The sequence below is a fragment of the Myxine glutinosa genome, chromosome 1 (assembly GCF_964187855.1).
Source record: "Myxine glutinosa chromosome 1, kmMyxGlut1.1, whole genome shotgun sequence".
Classification (NCBI taxonomy): domain Eukaryota; kingdom Metazoa; phylum Chordata; class Myxini; order Myxiniformes; family Myxinidae; genus Myxine; species Myxine glutinosa.
Genome location: NC_136261.1, coordinates 204,340,624 through 204,362,173, shown reverse-complemented (window position 1 = coordinate 204,362,173; position 21,550 = coordinate 204,340,624). Strand labels below are relative to the sequence as shown.

General features: G+C 46.1%; 2 protein-coding genes across 7 annotated transcripts in view; both read right to left on the bottom strand.

The window, feature by feature from the left end:
• The window catches only part of DCAF8 (DDB1 and CUL4 associated factor 8), a 68,132-nt gene that overhangs the window by 22,466 nt on the left and 24,116 nt on the right, over nucleotides 1-21,550 (bottom strand). For all 6 annotated transcript variants that reach the window (XM_068125678.2, XM_078782582.1, XM_068125685.2 and 3 more), the window contains 3 exons: nucleotides 8,947-9,054; nucleotides 8,633-8,702; nucleotides 1,188-1,245 (listed from right to left, as the gene is read on the bottom strand). In XM_068125678.2, coding sequence (XP_067981779.2) covers nucleotides 1,188-1,245; nucleotides 8,633-8,702; nucleotides 8,947-9,054 — 236 coding nt within the window. The remainder of the gene's footprint in view (nucleotides 1-1,187; nucleotides 1,246-8,632; nucleotides 8,703-8,946; nucleotides 9,055-21,550) is intronic.
• LOC137433218 (uncharacterized) lies at nucleotides 17,720-21,000 on the bottom strand. Its single transcript, XM_068125667.2, has 2 exons — nucleotides 19,450-21,000; nucleotides 17,720-19,331 (listed from the first exon to the last, which is right to left on the bottom strand). The coding sequence occupies exons 1-2, from the start codon at nucleotides 20,806-20,808 to the stop codon at nucleotides 18,414-18,416; spliced, it is 2,277 nt and encodes a 758-aa protein (XP_067981768.2). The 5' UTR covers nucleotides 20,809-21,000; the 3' UTR covers nucleotides 17,720-18,413.

Here is a 21,550-nt window from a genome sequence, read left to right as displayed (position 1 = left end):
TTTTTTTTTTTATTTTGTTTCTTCTATACTGAATCGAGGCTCGTGAAAGAGCTGACAACCGCGAGGGAAAGACAAAGACAGTACATGGGGACCGCGAGGGAAAGACAAAGACAGTACATGGGGACCGCGAGGGAAAGACAAAGACAGTACATGGGGACCGCGAGGGAAAGACAAAGACAGTACATGGGGACCGCGATGGAAAGACAAAGACAGTACATGGGGACCGCGAGGGAAAGACAAAGACAGTACATGGGGACCACGAGGGAAAGACAAAGACAGTACATGGGGACCGCGAGGGAAAGACAAAGACAGTACATGGGGACCGCGAGGGAAAGACAAAGACAGTACATGGGGACCGCGAGGGAAAGACAAAGACAGCACATAGGGACCGCGAGGGAAAGACAAAGACAGTACATGGGGACCGCGAGGGAAAGACAAAGACAGTACATGGGGACCGCGAGGGAAAGACAAAGACAGTACATGGGGACCGCGAGGGAAAGACAGTACATGGGGACCGCGAGGGAAAGACAAAAACAGCACATGGGGACCGCGAGGGAAAGACAAAGACAGTACATGGGGACCGCGAGGGAAAGACAAAGACAGTACATGGGGACCGCGAGGGAAAGACAAAGACAGTACATGGGGACCGCGAGGGAAAGACAAAGACAGTACATGGGGACCGCGAGGGAAAGACAAAGACAGTACATGGGGACCGCGAGGGAAAGACAGTACATGGGGACCGCGAGGGAAAGACAAAAACAGCACATGGGGACCGCGAGGGAAAGACAAAGACAGTACATGGGGACCGCGAGGGAAAGACAAAGACAGTACATGGGGACCGCGAGGGAAAGACAGTACATGGGGACCGCGAGGGAAAGACAAAAACAGCACATGGGGACCGCGAGGGAAAGACAAAGACAGTACATCAAAGACGTTTTAGCTGATCACACAGTCCAGTGGAGCACAACCCCACATGATCGAGTGGTGTTCTATTGCACATGTTCATTAAATGAACCAGGAGGACATCTAAAGACAATTATACTAAAGTACAGTTTAAATTTGTGCTGTAGGAGCACAGCATGCACACAATTGACGCTTACAGGCAGTTATCAATAATGTGCAAGGATATGGATGGTGATTTACAAAAAAAAAAGAAGTATGAATCCATTCTGGAAGGGTACACACACCTTGACCATCAGGGCTGTACACCATGCAAGTGATGACCTTGAGTTGTGAGGAGGACACCTGAAGACATAAGGTAATGAGAATTTTAAAATGTCATAACAAAAACCTCTTCAGAACTATCACAACAAAAAATTGCTGCAGTCATAGGTGAGTTTAAACTCGATAAAACAAGAAGTTTCCACATTGGTATGCCAATGAAGCAGCAACAAGGGTAATGTCGTAAAAAGAAGAATTTCGATCACAAACTCAAAATTCTCACAAGATGAGCATAGAATGAAAGCACATGATTGGAACTATTTTAACATTTCAATAAACACGTATAAAACTTCTGCTTCAGCTGAAAAAAATACCTCATCCCCAAATAGCACATCTATAAGTGCAATGACAGCCCAGTTGTCTAAACAAGGAGTGATGGTGTCAGCCCAAAGAGAAAAGTGGAGAGAGAGAGATTAAGCGAGAGGTAGAGAGAGAGATTAAGCGAGAGGTGGAGAGAGAGAGAGGACACGAGAGGACACGAGAGGTGGGGAGAGAGAGAGAGAGAGAGAGAGAGAGAGAGAGAGAGAGGACACGAGAGGTGGGGAGAGAGAGAGAGAGAGAGAGGACACGAGAGGTGGGGAGAGAGAGAGAGGACACGAGAGGTGGGGAGAGAGAGAGAGAGAGAGAGAGAGAGGACACGAGAGGTGGGGAGAGAGAAAGAGAGAGAGAGAGGACACGAGAGGTGGGGAGAGAGAGAGAGAGAGAGAGAGAGAGAGAGGACACGAGAGGTGGGGAGAGAGAGAGAGAGAGAGAGGACACGAGAGGTGTGGAGAGCGAGAGAGAGAGAGAGAGAGAGAGAGAGAGAGAGAGAGACACGAGAGGTGGGGAGAGAGAGAGAGAGAGAGAGAGAGGACACGAGAGGTGGGGAGAGAGAGAGAGAGAGAGAGAGAGGACACGAGAGGTGGGGAGAGAGAGAGAGAGAGAGAGAGAGAGAGGACACGAGAGGACACGAGAGGACACGAGAGAGAGAGAGAGAGAGAGAGAGAGAGAGAGAGAGAGAGGACACGAGAGGTGGAGAGAGTGAGAGCGAGAGAGGACACGAGAGGTGGAGAGAGTGAGAGACTTTGACTTTTGTGTCCTTTTATTATAAAAGTATGAAACCCTTTCACAAAGCAGTTGTAAACAAAGCAACCAGTTTGAAGAAACATTTGCATGAGGATCATAAATACACCAAAAAGGAGCAAAGGATATTTAAAAGAAACCAGCAAGTATAAAAATATTTTACAAACCAAAGGTGAAAAAAACACAAACAAAAACAAAAACACAAACAATTTTAACGGAAATGCTCATGCGAGAGCTATGAATACATCAAAAAGCAAAATTAAGCGTTTCGTTCCTCACAGAACAAATAACATTTTTAACACACCATCTATCATAAAAATTCTTGTTCTTTTCCATACTTGCTGCAATACAGGTACTCAAGCTGTATCCGATAAATAATCAGGACGTTCAAGGTCAACAAAATATTACAAAAAGAAAATTCATCACCTTTCACCTTCTTTTTCCTTGTTTTGTAAATTGCCATTTTTCCTTCAGCAACCAAAAAGTTCGCTAAAGCAGTTTCAGACTTATGTACAGCAGAAATAGGATAACCACCAATAAATTCAACAGAAGAAAAAGAAAGCCCCATTTTCAAAATATTGGCATGCAAAAACTTAAACAAAGGAACAAGTCTTCTGCACCCAACATATGCATGATAAAGTGTTTCACGACTTTCACAAAAGGGGCACACTTCAGAAATGTCATTTGAAAATTTGTGCAACAAAATGTTATGAGGAAGAATCCAATGCGCAAGCCTCCATTGCAGGTCGCCCGTACACTTGGAGATTGGGGGTGCATATAGACTGTGCCACACAGGAGTAATAGGTGAAGGAGTTGACAGGTGCTCTTTCCACTGAACTTCAAAAGGGCCTTTTGCAAAGTCGGCAAAAATAAAAGGCACACAACATTCATGTAATGGCCCTTTCTCAATGGAGTTAAGGGGTACAAATCTGCCATTAAAATTCAAAAGCAAAACAGAGAAAGCATATTGGTCAAGCAAACCCACAGACTCAAACAGGCTCCTGAACTCTATTCCAAGATTATTTGCTGCTCTTGAGATAGCAAAAAAAATCTGGCCAATAATCCGAATGGACCTGAAACCAGAGCAGGCAGAAATTGTGAGCACACTTCCATCTTTCTCTTTGAAAGTCCAACAAATTATGTACAGAGAGAAGATCTGACCCCACAAAGTACTGGACAAAAGTCCTGGAAGAAGGAATGGCTGAAAAAAGGTGGTTGTAGAAGATTGGTTCGTTGAGGAACGTCGAGGTGGTAATGGAACCGGTCTCACGACACAACGACAAGGCTTGCCAGGCGTTGATGACACTCTGCATGTACAGCGGAAGTGATGAGACATCGATCTTCGGGAGATCAAGCAAAAACAGTTCGCGACCATATCCCAGCCGACCTGCTTGCTTTAGCAAACACAAGGTTAAACTCTCCCAATGCATGGGGCTGTAAAGAAACTTCTTCACAAAAAGAAGGCGGAAAGTCATGAGCCTGCTGTTGACATCAACGAGCCCTTGACCCCCTCATTACGTGGAAGGCTGAGCACGCCTGGTCGGAGCCAGTGTTTACCACCCCAGAAAAAATCAATTAAATGTTTCTGGATGGTTTTGATGAGCCATTTTGGTGGCTGTAAGCCCATAAACCTGTGCCATAGGGTAGAAGTGACCAAGTTATTGATCACAAATTGCTCTTCCATGGTAGGATAGGTTGCAAAGAAGCCCTTTCCATTTTTGTAGCTTGGAATGAACTTTCTCAATTAATCCATCCCAGTTTTTTTGAATGCATTGGGAATCACCGAGATGCACGCCCAAATGGTAAACGCCATCATTCTTCCAGGACAAATTTCCTGGCAGTGGCGGGAAAGAAAAATCTGAAGGTAGTCCAAAGAAGGTGGCACAACTCTTTGACCAGTTCACCTTAGCCGAACAAGCAAGACTAAAATTATTGAGAGCTCTGATCAACTCGGATACATCATCTTGAGACTGTATTGCAGTGCAGATGTCATCTGCGTATGCTACAACTTTTATAGGGGGAGCATTAGGGGAAACGGAGAAACCCAAAAATTTCTCGCGAAACCGAACTGAAAGGGGGCTCAATGGCAAGAACATAAAGGAGACCAGACAAGGGACATCCCTGCCTTATACCCCCTTGAAACAGAAAAAGGAGAAATCAGTTCATTATTCACTTTCACGAAACTATAAATATTATGATATAATAACTGGATGCATGATATAAAGGTGGGACCAAAACCAAAACCCTTCAGAACAGCAAATAAATATTTGTGATCTACACTATCAAAAGCGTGCTCTTGGTCTATAAAGACGAGGCCTGTGCTCTTGCGTAGGCAATCACACGTCAGAAATGTCACGAACAGCACCAAGATTGTCATATATCGATCGTCCAGGCACGCAACAAGTTTGATCGGGGTGGACAAGCGAGTGGACGACGGATTTTAAGCGTGAGGCAAGGACTTTGGAGAATATTTTGTAGTCTGTGCACAGTCGGGAGACTGGACGCCAATTCCGAAGTAGCTGAGTGTCCCCTTTCTTTGGTAGCAAGGACACAACTGCTCGTCTGCAACTTAGGGGAATCTCCCCAACTTGTAAACTTTCTTGGAGCACTTCCAAAAGCTCAGTTCCAATAATGTCCCAAAAAGCTTCATAGAATTCACGAGGAATGCCATCCAGTCCAGGAGATTTACCAGTTGGTACACCGAAAAGCACGCGCCTCAATTCCCCCAGGGTAATAGTGCTCTCCAGCGAGACTCGCTGCGATTCACACAACTTGGGCAATGGTTCAACAAAGGTATGTGCAACATCTAAATCAACATCTTTAGCACACAAAAGAGAGGAAAAATAATCACTTACTAACCTTCTGATAGTTTTAGGTTCACTTACAACCCCACCATCTGGTGATTGCAATGATAGCATTCGCTGTTGTGCTTTATTCTTATTCTCCAAGGAGAAGAAATACTTAGAAGGAGAGTCAAGAAGTTTTAAGTTTTTCATTCTGAGCCGAACTTAAGCCCCTTGTGCCCGTTCTTTAACAAGGCGATGAAGCAGCTCCTTCTTGCTTAAAAAATCTTTGTACTCTTTTGTGTTGCTACTCAACTTGGTAGGATTTGCTTGCAGTTCTAGAATCTCTTTTTCAAGTTTAGAAATCATAGAAAAATTATCCCTCGAGTGATAGAGATTATATTGTTTTAATTTTTTTTTGATACGGGTCTTTGCAATATCCCACCATTGCCTCCTGCTCTGGAAAGTGTTTTTCCTAGCATGGAGAGACTCTCAAAAATCTCTGAATGCATTATAAAAATGTGGTTCTTCTAGCAGCTCCACATTGAGGACCCAATAGGCACTCGTACGAGGGACGGAGGAAAAACTCAATTTTAGAGAAACCAAATGATGATCCGAAAAACCAGAGGGAAAAATCGCCGTTGACAAAATCAAATTCGAAACCCATTATTGATATAAAATTTATCTAACCAAGCAAAAGACACTGTTATTAGAGGCTTGGCACCAGGAAAATTGCTTAACCCCAGGGTGCTGCAATCTCCACCCATCAACCAGGTGATATTTTACTAGTTAGAGCCGCCAAATGTTTTGCACTCTCAGGGTGAGGTTCTATCCCATTACGGTCCAAAGATGGCTCTAAGGTACAATTGAAATCGCCAGCAAGGCAGACAAGACCACCAAAATCAATTTGGGCTAAAACAATTATTATCAAGAAGGGAAAAATATTCTTTTCTTTGAGAAGGACCACTTGGGACATAGGCATTCAACAATGTGATCTTATGGCCTCCATAAGAAAAAACAACAAAGGCCAAATGACCTCGCCTGACTTCATGACATGCTATTTGGCTGGATGAGATTTCCGATCTAAACCAGAAAGCGACTCCAGCTTTAGGACAATCAAATGAACTGAAAAACCAAGAACCTCTTATTGTATTTTGCCATTCAGCTGAACAGGTATCCCCACAACGTACATCTTGCAGAAAGGCGATGTCTACATGCCTTTGCTCCAATAATACCCGTAAATGTGTCTTCCGTATAGGGGCATGGCCCCCGTTTATGTTTATACTCGCAATAGATAAAACCTTAACGAGTTTTAAGACTTTATCAAGTGGCAGATCGTCGAAGTTCTTTCCTTGCTACGGAAACAAATTTTTTCAGTCTGTACACCTGAGACTCATTAGCACCATCGGCTTTTAGCCCGATCACTCTCATCGTTTTTAGCCTGATCTTCACCACAATTGATTCAATTTGTCCTTGTCAAGCACACAACCTGTCCACCAAGTTTCAGCCGAAACGTCCACAACTTTTTGAGATATCCTGTTCACAGACAAACAAACAAAAAGACAGACACACGGCAGAAAACGTAACTTCCATCCACCGAGGCAATAAGCAGTGAACCTAATGCTACACTCTTGTCTTTTCTCATGTTCAATTGCCATTGGGTTATTGGTATTGAGGTTATTGTGTTAACGGTCCGTGTTAATTAATTAGGTGAATAAATCCCCATTAACATTGCAACGGCATCGTACATAGCCATAATGGCGGGCTCTTCTTCACTCGATATGCACTCTCCCACATGCCATGCCCTCTCATGCTATATATCGACATTAAATAGCATGGTTTTTGGAAGAATTATGAAGATGATTTGTGTTATACAGTCTTCAAGTATCGTATAAGTATAACTAAACTTATAGATATTTAAAAGAGGTTTAAAGGTGTGTATAAACAAGAGCTTCCAGGGAAGCAGAACTCAACTGAACTGACTGGACAGCTTTAAAGTAGGTCAGTTGTCTGTACTAGATTTGACTTAAGATAGCAACCTACCTTGTGTGGTAAGAGTCTCACACACCAAGTTTGATCAAAATCCATAAATATTTGTGGATGTTAAAGTCTTAACGTCGTTTCGGAGCTGAAAACAATTTGGCGGCCTATGGCGGCCATTTTGTGACGGATCGGGTTGGAATGTAATAGCAACCTACCTTGTGTGGTGAGGGTTAAACATTCTAAGTTTGATCAAAATCTGTTAATATTTGTGGACGCTAGAGTGTTAACGTCGTTTTCATGACCAAAAACAAAATGGTCGCCTAGGTCCGCCATTTTTCAACGGATCGGGCTGAAATGTAATACCAACCTGGTCCTTTGGATAAGGATGCTGCATGTCAAGTTTGATCACAATCGGTTGATATTTGTGGACGCTGGAGTGTTAACGTCAAAAAGTTAACGGACAACAGACGACAGACGACGACGACGACGACGACGACGGACGCCGGAGGGTTCAGTATGTGATGAACTCAACTGGACAGTAGTCCAGTTGAGTTAAAAATTAATTCCGGGTTTTACCACCATTTTATCCAGCCGCTATTACATCACCATATCTAACACGTTACATTAGTTATTCGTGCCTGTTGCACGTGTCCATTATGACGTCCTTAAAAACCGTAAGTTTCCTGTTTAGAATGATTTTCAATTTTGTTTGATTGCCAGGCAGGCAGACAGTAAAAAAAATAATCTCACTCCCTTCTGCACATGTGCAGTTAGTATGAATTCAGAGCCAAAATACAGTAAAAGGGTAAACTTGTCTTCCTATTAATGTTCCGATTTGTGTTCAAAATATAACATTCAATTTAAATAACCTATTCCTCAATTATAAACTGACATTCATAAACCTATGTGATATATATCTGTTCAACTTTCTGGACCTGACAATCAAATCGATAGCATTTGCGGTTTTAGAGAAGAGGATTTTTAAAGTTTTCGCTTAAGTGTAAGCTGGTTGCCATGGTGATTGCAAATGGCCCTGGTGTTGGGCTAGCGGCTAGGGTGCCGGCATAGGATCCTAGGATCCTGGGTTCGAATCCCGGTCAATCGCTGAATTAACGCCAGGGGGGTTGACTCAGCCTGTCATCCTTCCGAGGTCGGCAAATTGAGTACCAGTTCACTGGTAATTCCCTGTTTGTCGTTAAAGGCGGCAAAAAGGGTTGGCGTCAGGAAGGGCATCCGGCCGTAAAACATTGCTTCAAAAAGGGGACCGAAAAACAACAACAACCACAGTTCCCGAAAAAGGCCAACCCCCGCTTGCGGGGAAAAATGGCCTCTAAAGGTGTTTTTTTATATTTTTTATTCATAAACCGATAATATGGACGGACAGACATGAACCAATTGCTGAAACCGGCATTTCGCCTCGCGTGTGGAGGGTAACAGTTCACCCTAACCAACGAGACCTGTGGTTAAAACTTCGAAAGTCAACCCCAACCCTCCTCTACCCTATTTCCAAAACTTCCCATTCCTCTTCTTCTTCACATTCAACTGAATAGAAAAACATAACATGAAGTAAAATCTGTACTTACCAGGTGTTTTGGACACAGTTGAGTAACTGGCTCCCAAGTGGAATCTCCCGTGGTCCGTTGGTCAAAAACCCTGGAAGAAACCAAAATTTGAGGGACATAACCACTTTGTCCATATATTTGACGTTGCAAAACAAAACTTATAGCATCCAAAAAGATGGGTGTAGGAAATGTAAAAGGGGTGAGAAAAATGTGTTTGAAGTGCAGGTGGGTTGGTTCACAGTTGCCAATACAGCTTGATCATGTGGGAGAGAAACGGTAGAGAGCATGGTGGGGGTGGGGGAAACAATGTGGCAAAATGCATAGTGTGTACTCACAATGCATATCTGCTTCTTCCTCCAACAGCGATTTCTGTGGGTCGTGCTGGATTGATGTGAACGGTATAGAGGGCCACCCGCTTTCCTTCCCGAGTCACTGTTAAGCGACTGACACAAAACACCAAGCAGAGTTGTCACAAACCCCAGCTATGATGAAACAGTAATTATAAGATTACTCGGTACTTTATTTATTTTGAAGATGCCATTCCCCTCCTATTAATGGAGTCCATTAAAGATAACCTTTGTTAGCATAAAATTTCAGGAATGCTCAACTTGTCTAAGGATGCCAGAAAATAAATGCAAGTCAAAAATTGTTTCTCAAACACATCCTTGACTTCAAAACAGCCCCTTCACATATAGTAATGGAAAAAGTAAGTTCTGGCCTTTCACATTCCCACAACAGATAAATAAAATGGGGATAAAGCAAGCAATGCCTCACCCATTAACATCCTTTCAGACACACAAATATACCAACCAGTACAGTACATGGTATTGGACATTGACAAAATTACCTGTTTTGTCTATTTCTGAGGCGGATTCCCTCAAGAGCTGAACCTAGGCCTTTAGCAGTCAATACTTATTTGCTGTGAACTGAAATAAGCAACTTCACCTGAAGATGTGATATGATGTTTCGTTATGGCAATTATTACGTGGTTTCGGCTCTGTTATTTGTTATTTTGTTTGAAATTTCTTTAAAGCTGGTGGATCTCTCATTCAAATAACAATGAAATAGAGTGAAGAGTCATCGCATATCCCCATGCTTCCTACCTTAAGCAACGATGAAAGATTGGGAAAAAGTTATATTAGGAATGACTTGATATCAAATTTTGATTTTAAAATGTTTTTTTCCGTTTAGATCCCTGTGACCCAAAGTCCCCAATAGTGGGGCAGATTTGTGAAATGATTGTGGGTTTTGTGGTAAAAGCACCAAAATTGGCATATATGATGTTAAGGACCTACTAATTGATTTTAGATATAGTACCAAGCAGGATTTTTTCCGAGAAGCCCATAAAGTGGAAAAATTCAAAATGGCCGCCGGCCGATTCGAAATATGTTAATTGTCATATCTTTATGAAGTCAACACAGAAACCTGAATGAAGTGTCTTTTTGTATGTTTCTGTACATGACGAATCCAATGGAACCATTATTTGCTTTGAAAAATGCATATAAATCAATATAATGGTCAATTTCAGGTTGAAATTCAAGATCGCCACCATTCGATTTGTCGATATCTAGCAAATGTCATATTATACACAGTAATTCATATCACACCATGGATGAAGTATGTTGTAGATTTATTCACATATGTCAGACAAAATGGCACCACTAATTAAGAAAAGCTGAATTCATAGTGACCAATGGCAATGCCAAGTTCTATGATATCAACCAGATACATAAACAGTCGACTTTACTTTATCATTTATACTACGAGTTGCAAATTCCAAATCATATTGAGATGGAGGAAAAAATACCACACAAACTAAGTGACATATTATATAGATCTACACATTTGTATCCAATGCATATATAGTATTGTTACAGACGCGGTTTTGGATGTTAGTTTACCGAGCGGTTTGGTATGACCGCGTCTGCACAGTTTACCCGATTCCACTCGAACGTTGGCCAAATCGCGCTATGCTAAATCAATTAAGGAAAGGACACAACGGCTGGGTTAAATGACACGACACCAGGGGTACAGTTCTCAAGACCTCCGGAGGAGGTTATAATATTTGTATGCAGAACGTTTAGATTACACTGACAAGAGGCACAGCATAGGAAGGTGGGCACTTAATCACGGTCTTATAGTAACCCCGACAGACCACAGATAAACAGGACAAGACTGACTCACACAGGGATTGATGGCAAGGAAGGGCAGGTAGTCGATGGATAGCACAAGGTGCACCTTGGCTCAGGGACAGGATCCACACGGTCCGTTCCAGATATGCGGGGAGGTATCGTCGCGCTGGAGGTGGCGTCTTCTCTTTCCAAGCTGGGGGCGCATCTGACGTCACCTCCGGTAAGTGGCTGCGTATATCCAGCGGGGAGTGACACGCCCTCGGCTCGTTAGCTCCGCCCCAGATGGAATCGGCCCGCCGCTTCTTATTGGGTGCGGGGGGGTTACCGGGCTCCGCCCTTGACGAGGAGCTGACAGTCAGCCCCTTCGTGGTAACCCCGTCGGAGCGCATGGTCAATGGCGGCTAACCAAGCCGGAGTGAGGACGCGCACTCCCCGCGCGCTGTTGTTGTTGTTGTTGTAGTTCCATGAGATGATGGGAGGATGTGGAGATGAGGTTGTGGGGAGGTATTGGGAGGTCCTAAACTCACTACTGGTGCCATACAATCACATTCTGGTGCAACGAAGAGTCAGAATTAATGGAAACGAGTCCTTAACTGACATAGACTAAGAATAACTAGCAAGATGTCCTATAGTTGTCTACGTGAGATGCGGAGAACCTGGGCACGACATTTAATGGGGGAAAAAGGGGAAGGTCGGTTCTACAGAGTGTTGTTTACAGACAATGGGACTAGGGAATGGGGGATTGGGGATAGTTGGGGAGTATTGGGGAAATAGGGGAATATTTACAAGCGGATATGGATGGAGGCCAAATCCCATATCCGCAACATTGCACCCTTCTCTACCTCGGGGCGTCCCGACCCGATAAATCTTTACCTACGTTAGTGTGGCACTCAGATGTAGTTCCCTCTACTATTAACTCTACCCTGAGTGCGACAGTTTTACAGATGTTCACAAATGAGTAAATATGTCCCCCTGCGACGTTGCACCCTTCTCCTCACAGAAACACACCCACAGGATAACCGATCGCGGAAAGAATTCTCAAACTAAACATACAGCCGGTAGGGAGCATTATTTACATAAGACTACACTGATATTTACACTACGATCCAGGACCTGTTTTTGGAGGAACACATGCAGATGTTATGCATAGAGAGAGCACGCATGCCAGCAGCGATACACCAACCCACGAGTGCTCTGTGGCCTTACGGCCTTTAATAATGTGCAGAGCACCCCATCCAAGCACCAAAAGCACCACCCCCTACATACAGTCAGCACCATCCGGTGCACCAATAAAGTGTTCATAAATCACTGGTGGTGTCGCAGCCGGCCGATGTTCTGCCGCTGGTCTTGCCATGGAGCCCACTTGGTGTTCTGGCTTCCTTAGAAAATAACGAAAGGCGCCAACCGCGTCCATTTCTTTATTGTGGCCGTCAGGGGGCCAACTAAAAGTGGTTCACCTGTATGGCATAGGTGCCACGTTGACCCATAGGTCCATCAACGGGTGGTGCTTGGCCGCAAAAGAACTGCGGTCCATGGTGGGCGGCCACAAACATTGCGGTCCATATGGTGTATCGATCCCGGCAGCAAGCAGCGAAAGTGCAGGCCCACAACTGCGGAGCCAGCACCTCTCTCTCCTCTCTCTCTGCCCCAAAGCCAGATCCTCGGAGGTGGGAGACAAAAGAAAAGACAAGTGAGTAAGGTGGTAAGGGCGCAAAAGTGCACGCAATACAGGATGATGCACACTGGGGGCACATGGGAACCAGGTGAGACAGGTACGTTCCTACCGTACGCCCCCCCCCCCCCACCAGGTAACCTACATGGCCCCTCCCTTACCCCTTACTGTATCCACACAACACAACACTACCCATAAACATCTACTTTACAAATCAACAAACGTCCCTACTGTCTTCCCCGTTCCTCCCATAAACCAAATTCGTCTTCTCTCCCTCCTAACCAATCAAATTTGCCATTTCCAACTCTCATCACAATTTGCCATCTCCAACTCAACATCAAAATTTGCCATCACCAATTCATCATCAGTCCCTCCTAAGGAGGGAGAGATGGAATCACCCCAATGTCTCATCCACGTCGTGATGCGTCTCACAAATCCAAACAGCAATTCTCACTTCCTGCAACACAAAACAAAGAAAACACAGGTGTGGAGTCATCATCATCACCACAGGTAAGTGGCTGCGTATGGTGCGACAGGTTCATCAATCCTAACTATTTCCTAAATGACTTTAACAACTTTACATTACCCGGGGTCTTTCTCCTGCCAAACCATTGGCCCTCTTACACTATGGGTTCTAAAAAACCAATTCCCATTGACCAAACTGTGGTGCTTTTCAATTTGGGGCCTCACTCCCCCGATTCATCTCTCGGTGCCCTCGTACAATTTCTGGGCTGCGACGTGTAGCTCTCCTAGCCGGTCTACCCACCTGCACACCTCCACCACTGTAGTTGCCTCCGAGCTTACCTGCTCCTTACCCTAACCTAACTACCTGGGGAAGGCCCTCTGGCGCTCTCCCCACTCGGTGCCCTCTCTGGCACTGGGCTACCCGGGTCCGTCCTCCGGATCCTCGGGCCCCACTGACACTAACGGCTCCCAGAGCCCACCTGCGGCCTCACCTGGCCGACATCCTCACAGTGGTGGTGTGCCCAACCAACTACACACACTAACAGGCTCCAGCCATTTCCACAACACTAATGCACCCATCCACAATACCATTCTGCAACCGCACCACAAATGCCAATATCCACCCACAATTTACCTATACCCTCTACCTAACACTTACACTACCCGCCCCGGGTACTCGTGAAAGGGGGTCCACTCTTCCCCCATCCACACCTTCGCACCATGCACACCACTCCGTACCACTTACTCCAGCTCTCTCCACACCACTCATTCTCTGCTCCATATATTCCACACACCTGTACTTGCACACTTGTGCTCTCACACCTGGTGTCACCTGCACCCTTCTCTCCCCAAGCGCATTCGCGCTGATCCACAACACTCACTACTCATACACTGCTCCACACACCTGTCCAGTTCTCACACAGCATCATCTCATCTAACTACTCCCCTCTGAAACTTGCGCTTCCCAGTCGTCCCTTTAAACTATTGCGCTCCCTCGTCATTATAATCCACACTAATCTACCTGCGTCCCCACTACAGGTATCAGTCACTAACTAATCTTAACGTTACCTACTGTCATCTTCGCTAGATCCCTATCAATATCCTAACCCACCCGGGCTAGTTTTCACTGCCATACACCCCATAAACTATTGCTCCTTTGCCCCACATGGGAAGGGTGGCAGGGATGCCACCCTTACCCACTGGGCCCTTCGCTCACTACCAATTTTGCACATCAAATTTCAACAAATCAAAAATTTGCCAATCACTACCCATCATCTGCCAATCATTACTGCCAATCCTTTGCCAATCATCAAATTTTGTTTTTCTCTAATTTTGGGGCCAAAACACTAACCTCATCACACAGTCTACTCACTAATGCCTCTCGGTGCGCCAATTCCTGTCCAAAGCCCGGCTTCGTAAAGCCAAGCCATGAATGCGGGTTGTTTGGTGTCAGCGGCTGGACACGTCCCGCATTCGGTGCAGGGCAGGAGGTTTACCCGGGCCGAGATCCCTCGCACCATCTCGGCACGGAGCCATCCCATGGCCCGATCTCGACCTGCCGGAATGCCTCAACAAAAAGTGGTCGCCATGACGACCCTTCCTATCCAGCCGCCCGCTCCGCCTAGTGGAGCACGGACGCGGCCGTTCAAAGCGAGGCCCAGCACGCACCGAGGGCCCGATTCGGCTATAAGTCGTTCTAACCGCTGCTCCGTTTAACGTCGATGCTTCACCTGCATGCTTTCACCCCGCAGCCCGTTCCTTGCTCACACATCCAGCCGTTCCCATGCTCCTCGTCGTACCTTTCCTTACACACCCAGGTACTCTCATTCCACTCACAGACTTGGTCACACACCTGACCACCGAACACCTTGGCACACATTCGTTGGTCGCACACCTCACCAACACACCTCTTCGCACCCCCTCCTCGGTCACCTCCTCTGTGACAATCACAGGTGTGCTCTCATTCGCACACCCAACCACGTGCCTCACTACCAATTCCAGCGTGCATTCCCACTCACGCTCTACCATTCCAGGTGTGCATCCTTCCATCCCAGGTGTACATCCTCGCTCACCTGTCACAACTAACTCACGCTCCATGTCACTCTCACTACTTTCACCTCCACTCTTGACAACGCACTCACCCTTACTCTCGACAGCGCACTCTTTCCTCATGCACCTGTCCGTTACACACCTTTCTCGCGCACACTCTTGCGCACACTCTCCCGTCACACCCTCTGTAACACTCACCACAGGCATGCATTCTTCCTTGCCTTTGACAGCGCACTCTTTCCCCATGCACCTGTCCGTCACACACCTTTCTCGCGCACACTCTTGCGCACACTCTCCCGTTACACCCTCTGTAACACTTACCACACCGCGCTTCCATGTGCTCCCTCGCACACGCGCTACGACCGACTCACTCTCGCCAGCACCCTCACTCCTTGGCACGCACTTTTTCCTCACACACCCCAGAGTCGGACTTTCTCGCACACCTCCTTTTTCGCACACCAGACCTGTCGCACACTTCACCAACGGCCTCTCACGAACACCCGGGTCCATCTCGACCCCCAAGCTTCTTAAATCACCTGGCGCATCATACGCACGACCATATTGGTCACCACTTACACCGGGTCCTCTTCCTCTTCGCTCCTCCTCCATCACCTGCGAATCCCTCATCCGGTTAATGAGCACATCATCACGATCCAAACACAGACTTTGGACCAATTCTTTTATCTCCTCTTTTATCTCTTTCTTATCCCCTCTCCGTCGCTTCTTAATTTCGCTCACCCCTTCTTCCACTTCTTCTAATTTCTGCTTCACCTCTTTTATCTCCCGGTGCGTCTCCTCAAGTTCGTCCTCTAAGGCTACCTTGACCGTTTCTATGTGCGTCCTCACCTGCCGGTCCTTAGTCTCCATTACCTCTACCACCTCGTCCAACCTCGCTGTCAGTCCCTCACGTACCATCTGACATTCTTTTTTAATTACCCCTACGTCCTTTTTCATCTCCTTCTGTGTCGATTTTAACCCCTCTATTACCGCTGTGTTCTTCTTTACCTGTTCCCCCAACTCCTTTTGTCCCACTGTCAGTTGTTCTACTCCCAGCGTCAACTCCTCTATACCCCCTTGCAATTTTACAGTCCCCTTTCTCACCTCCTTCTCCATGCGCTCCTTACAGTGCCTCACCTCCTCGCGCACTCCTCCGACCTCCTCACTCACTCCTCTTCTGATCTCCTCTCCCATCACTTGCATCTCCTGCCCAGATGCCACCCTCATCTGCTCCATTTCCTCCCTGTGAGCATCCAGTTTAGTTTCTACCCCCATTCTAACCCCCTCTATCTGCTGCCCCATTTGTTTAACTTCCCTTTACGCTTGGTCCCTCATGTCCCTCAATTTGCCTTCCATACTGTTTTCTAACCCCTCTAACCCCTTTTGCATCCCTTCCATTTGATTCTCTTGAGCGGCCATTCTGTTTTCTACCCCCATTAACCCATTTTTCACCTCTTTTATCCCGTTGTCTAACCCCTCAAATTTGTCGTCTAACTTCCCAAATTTCTTGTCTAATCCCTTAAAATTATTGTCTAACCCCTCACCGGTACCCCTCGCTTTGTCCCTCATTACCCCCATTTGGCCCATAAGGGCCCCCATCATTCTGTTTTCCATTTCTTCATTATTCTTGTCCATAAGGGCCTTCATTTGCATAAGAAAAAGGTTCAAATCCACCGGTGGCGCTACTACGGTCGCGGGCGCGGTCGTCGTGGCTATGTGCGAGGCGCCATTTTGCGCGGCCGCAACCTCGTGCGCGACGACGCTATTTTGCGAATCTGCTACCCTCACTGCTTCGCTCTCCTCTTGTCCCTCATTTTGGTCCTGGATCGACCCTGCCTCACTCTCTTCTACCGGAACCCAGCCGTCTTGGTCTGCCATAGCGCGACTTTCAAAATTCGGGTTTTTATTTTTTTTGTAAAACACAATTAAATTTCGCTGTTATAATTTCGAGCGCGTGAAACGCGCTCCGGATCGAATCCCACTTCCCGACACCAAATGTTACTCTAATGGTACAATTGGTGTTCCAAAATTTGGGCCTAACAAATTTAGTCCCAGGTCCGAATCCAACTCCTCGACACCAAATGTTACAGACGCGGTTTTGGATGTTAGTTTACCGAGCGGTTTGGTATGACCGCGTCTGCACAGTTTACCCGATTCCACTCGAACGTTGGCCAAATCGCGCTATGCTAAATCAATTAAGGAAAGGACACAACGGCTGGGTTAAATGACACGACACCAGGGGTACAGTTCTCAAGACCTCCGGAGGAGGTTATAATATTTGTATGCAGAACGTTTAGATTACACTGACAAGAGGCACAGCATAGGAAGGTGGGCACTTAATCACGGTCTTATAGTAACCCCGACAGACCACAGATAAACAGGACAAGACTGACTCACACAGGGATTGATGGCAAGGATGGCAAGGGCAGGTAGTCGATGGATAGCACAAGGTGCACCTTGGCTCAGGGACAGGATCCACACGGTCCGGTCCAGATATGCGGGGAGGTATCGTCGCGCTGGAGGTGGCGTCTTCTCTTTCCAAGCTGGGGGCGCATCTGACGTCACCTCCGGTAAGTGGCTGCGTATATCCAGCGGGGAGTGACACGCCCTCGGCTCGTTAGCTCCGCCCCAGATGGAATCGGCCCGCCGCTTCTTATTGGGTGCGGGGGGGTTACCGGGCTCCGCCCTTGACGAGGAGCTGACAGTCAGCCCCTTCGTGGTAACCCCGTCGGAGCGCATGGTCAATGGCGGCTAACCAAGCCGGAGTGAGGACGCGCACTCCCCGTGCGCTGTTGTTGTTGTTGTTGTAGTTCCATGAGATGATGGGAGGATGCGGAGATGAGGTTGTGGGGAGGTATTGGGAGGTCCTAAACTCACTACTGGTGCCATACAATCACATTCTGGTGCAACGAAGAGTCAGAATTAATGGAAACGAGTCCTTAACTGACATAGACTAAGAATAACTAGCAAGATGTCCTATAGTTGTCTACGTGAGATGCGGTGAACCTGGGCACGACATTTAATGGGGGAAAAAGGGGAAGGTCGGTTCTACAGAGTGTTGTTTACAGACAATGGGACTAGGGAATGGGGGATTGGGGATAGTTGGGGAGTATTGGGGAAATAGGGGAATATTTACAAGCGGATATGGATGGAGGCCAAATCCCATATCCGCAACAGTATATACTCTATGCATTATACATTAAATAACACTTCCCATACCATACATCATTACATTGTTGCCGATTACTTTGAACAACACCATGAATTTTGCACTTTTCAAGTTTCTGCTGGTTCATTTATAGAATATTTACCCAGCGTCGAGCCTTAAACATATACACACTTCTGTGTTGATTATGACATGTTGGACATTGGGTTTAGATATTAAGTAGTACTTAATAAGTACAATCTGGCTGAAACATTTCCCTCAGTGTGAAAATGTGTATGGTTTTTTTCGAGTGTGGATGTTTATGTTACATTGAAACAAATATTAGTTGCTCTCATTGTGGTCACAATTACCACTGCAACGACAGAGTGATGTACATTTAAGAGCAGCTCTAACACACTTGCATAGTCCCCTACAACCTTTCTGGCACCCACACCTGAGCAACTCGGAACAAGATGCCCCTGCCTCTGGTAATACCGTCCATAATGGTTGCCAACCCTGTGTGGCACTCTTCTGCCAACCACATGTCTCTGGTGATGGAAGTACTGGACAACGGACAAGTGCCTGTCCCCACACATGTCCACCTTGGTATACTGCCCGTTTTGTGTGCTGTAACAGTGCTCCTCTGGTGGGTGGTATGGTGTCGATGGACCTCGCTTTTGTAGTGAAGATGCGTTTCCTAGCTGAATCAACGTTAGATTCTGTGCATGTGCGGTCGTACAACAGGACGACATACTTCTCGAGCACAGACATGCAATCATTGAGCGACGTCGGGTCCGTTAGCAAGGTAGAGAATACTGGTGTCACTTCAGTGAAGGACTTCCATGTGTCGAACGCAGTCTTTTTCCCCCGACCAGCGAATGACGACACCGTATCACAACCAGTGAAGGCGTGAAACATAGGAAGTGCATGTGCCTTCTCACTACCAAGCTCAGTGGCGATATCGTGGGCAGGAATGTACCTCAGGTGCTTTCCAGTGCCAAAAGCAACCCAAATTTCAGTGTTTTCAAGGCGTGCCACAGTAGACACTGCCAGGACGAGCACGTCTGTATCCACAGTACGCAACATGATTCGGCGATACCCTCTCCTTGCTGCATCAACTGTATGAAGGAGCATCCGTGTGTCTGCCTCCTCATGCGTACATGGTGCTAGAGATGAGATGTCCTGGTGAACTCTCGTGCAGAGCACATTCTGACCGCATGTTGTATACACATCCTTTTCCGCAGAAAGATGTTCTACAACCTAAATTGGCAAAGAAAAGAAGCTAGATTAAATTTCATGTCATTGATATTGTGTAGTTTACAATCGATTCTACATGTATATGGTTTTTTTAAAAGCCAGTGAAATACTGAAAGCTTACCTGGTGTGCCAAGAAGTCGAATAGTTCTGTCTTGTTGTCTGCCAATCTCAAGAACTCTTGCCAATTTCCTGGGATCATGTTGGATGGTGCAACACGCCGCCGAACACCTTTTCCTCGATTCTCTCTCGCAGTGGTCTTCAGACTCTCTTCCAGGTACACATCCCAAATTATGTCAATTCTCATCACGTTGCGCAGCTGTGCTTTGACATAAGGCAGAAATACCTGTGTAGCATATTCTTGGAACGTTTTGATGCCAATGGGCCTGAGCATGTTGATGATTGCAGCACCATCCAATATGATGACATCAACTAATGGGGCATCCCCACATGATGTGCAGCACCTTTCCAGACATTCAACAAGATTAGACTTCGACCCAAACCTTAGTTTTCCCAGCTGCGACAATGACGGAGGGTAGGCAAGATTCTCATGCTGGAAGAAATTGTCCAAGTCTCCATCACGGGTTTGACAGGCAATGTACAGTCTGGAAAACAATGCACAGTCACTCTTGAGTGATGTCACGATCTGTTTCGCTTTGGACGGAACTCGACATGGTGGTCGGCTGTACAAAGGCATCTGATTTTTACATATGGGATCAGATACTGGTGTAATTCGCTCCATCACTCGCTCAGTCACGTACTTGTCATACTGTTCCTGGCCTGTCTTCTCTATCGCACGCACAGTTTGGACAACAGCTGGATCAGCAACATCTCGGCTGTCAAGTACCAGGAGGTCATCACTCTCTTCCATGAATGGATTTCCCATGTCTTCTATTACTCGAACAAGAGCAGCAGTCTCCTTAGCAAATGCGACTTGTGCCGAAGCAGTATGCTCGTGGTGCCTGAGAGTGGTCTTATCAGTTTTCCTAGGACCTAGATCCAAACAATTGACCTCAAACTCCTCAATGACCCTTGCTAGTTCTGGTCCCGCCACCATCCAACGGAGTAAGGCTTTTGGGTTTTGCAGCAACCCGACTGCTCCACCATCTCCTTTCACGACCTTGTTATTTTGTTCGTGTGCATGATCGATAGCTAAGGCAGAGAATGGACGCTTCGTTTTGTGCACCACGAAGCCTCCTTGAGCAAACTGGCGAGCTACACCAGGATGTCGTTCATGCAAGGTCATCATGTCGCGAATGTGAATCGGCACCCACCTCGAGTAGTGCGTGTGGTCCAAGGCGAAGAACCAGGGTGCAAGTGCTGTAAGGACAGCAACATAAAGCGAGAAGTTGGAATCACGAAGAGACCGTACATACACCAAGACTAGGAGCTCAAGTTGCATGACGATAAACCAGAACTGGAATTGTGGAGAGGCTTCAACTCGCTTCATGCACCATTCTTCAAATGGTATGGGTTCACTCATACCATTTGAGGTACATCATCCCACCTACTTTTGTCGATAGGTAATGGCTGGCTGTCCAAATTGAGAAAACTGTTCAAGTTATCACCGAGAGTATGATATCCAGCACCGACGTCGGGACGTTTTGATTTGGCTGGACAGTTCAATGGTTTGTCTGAACGTTCCTGGCATAAAGCACAAAGACTCCAGTCAATAGGTTCATTTGTGGCCGCAGGTGATCTTAATGTCTCTCTATGAACAAGCTTGCACTTCTTGCGTGTCGACATGATTTCAGTCACTTCTGTTCAGTCACCTACAACGAAAAAAACATTAATATTATAACGACAATAACCTATTTCGTTTTCCCACACCTAATTACTACAAGATCCTGCAAGGCACGATGGACAATCTAAGCCAAACGATGATGCAATGAGGTGAGGGTATCATTGTATTCCTCCTGTTTGGAAAGACATATTCATACGATATACATATTTTGGGGAAGATATGACACTCGGTATGGGTGCCGCATGACACAAATCACAACCATGTTATTGTTTTTTTTATTGATGGTGCGACTGTGGCTGAAATATGTATACTGTCTAATATATAAAATACACTTCATCCATGGTGTGATATGAATTACTGTGTATAATATGACATTTGCTAGATATCGACAAATCGAATGGTGGCGATCTTGAATTTCAACCTGAAATTGCCCATTATATTGATTTATATGCATTTTTCAAAGCAAATAATGGTTCCATTG

Excerpts from the sequence above, each read along its gene's own strand:
- LOC137433218 (XM_068125667.2), bottom strand. The coding sequence starts at position 20,808 with ATGAGTGAACCCATACCATTTGAAGAATGGTGCATGAAGCGAGTTGAA. Across the intron at positions 19,332-19,449 it reads TCGACTTCTTGGCACACCAG|GTTGTAGAACATCTTTCTGC; the intron begins GTAAGCTTTCAG and ends TTGCCAATTTAG.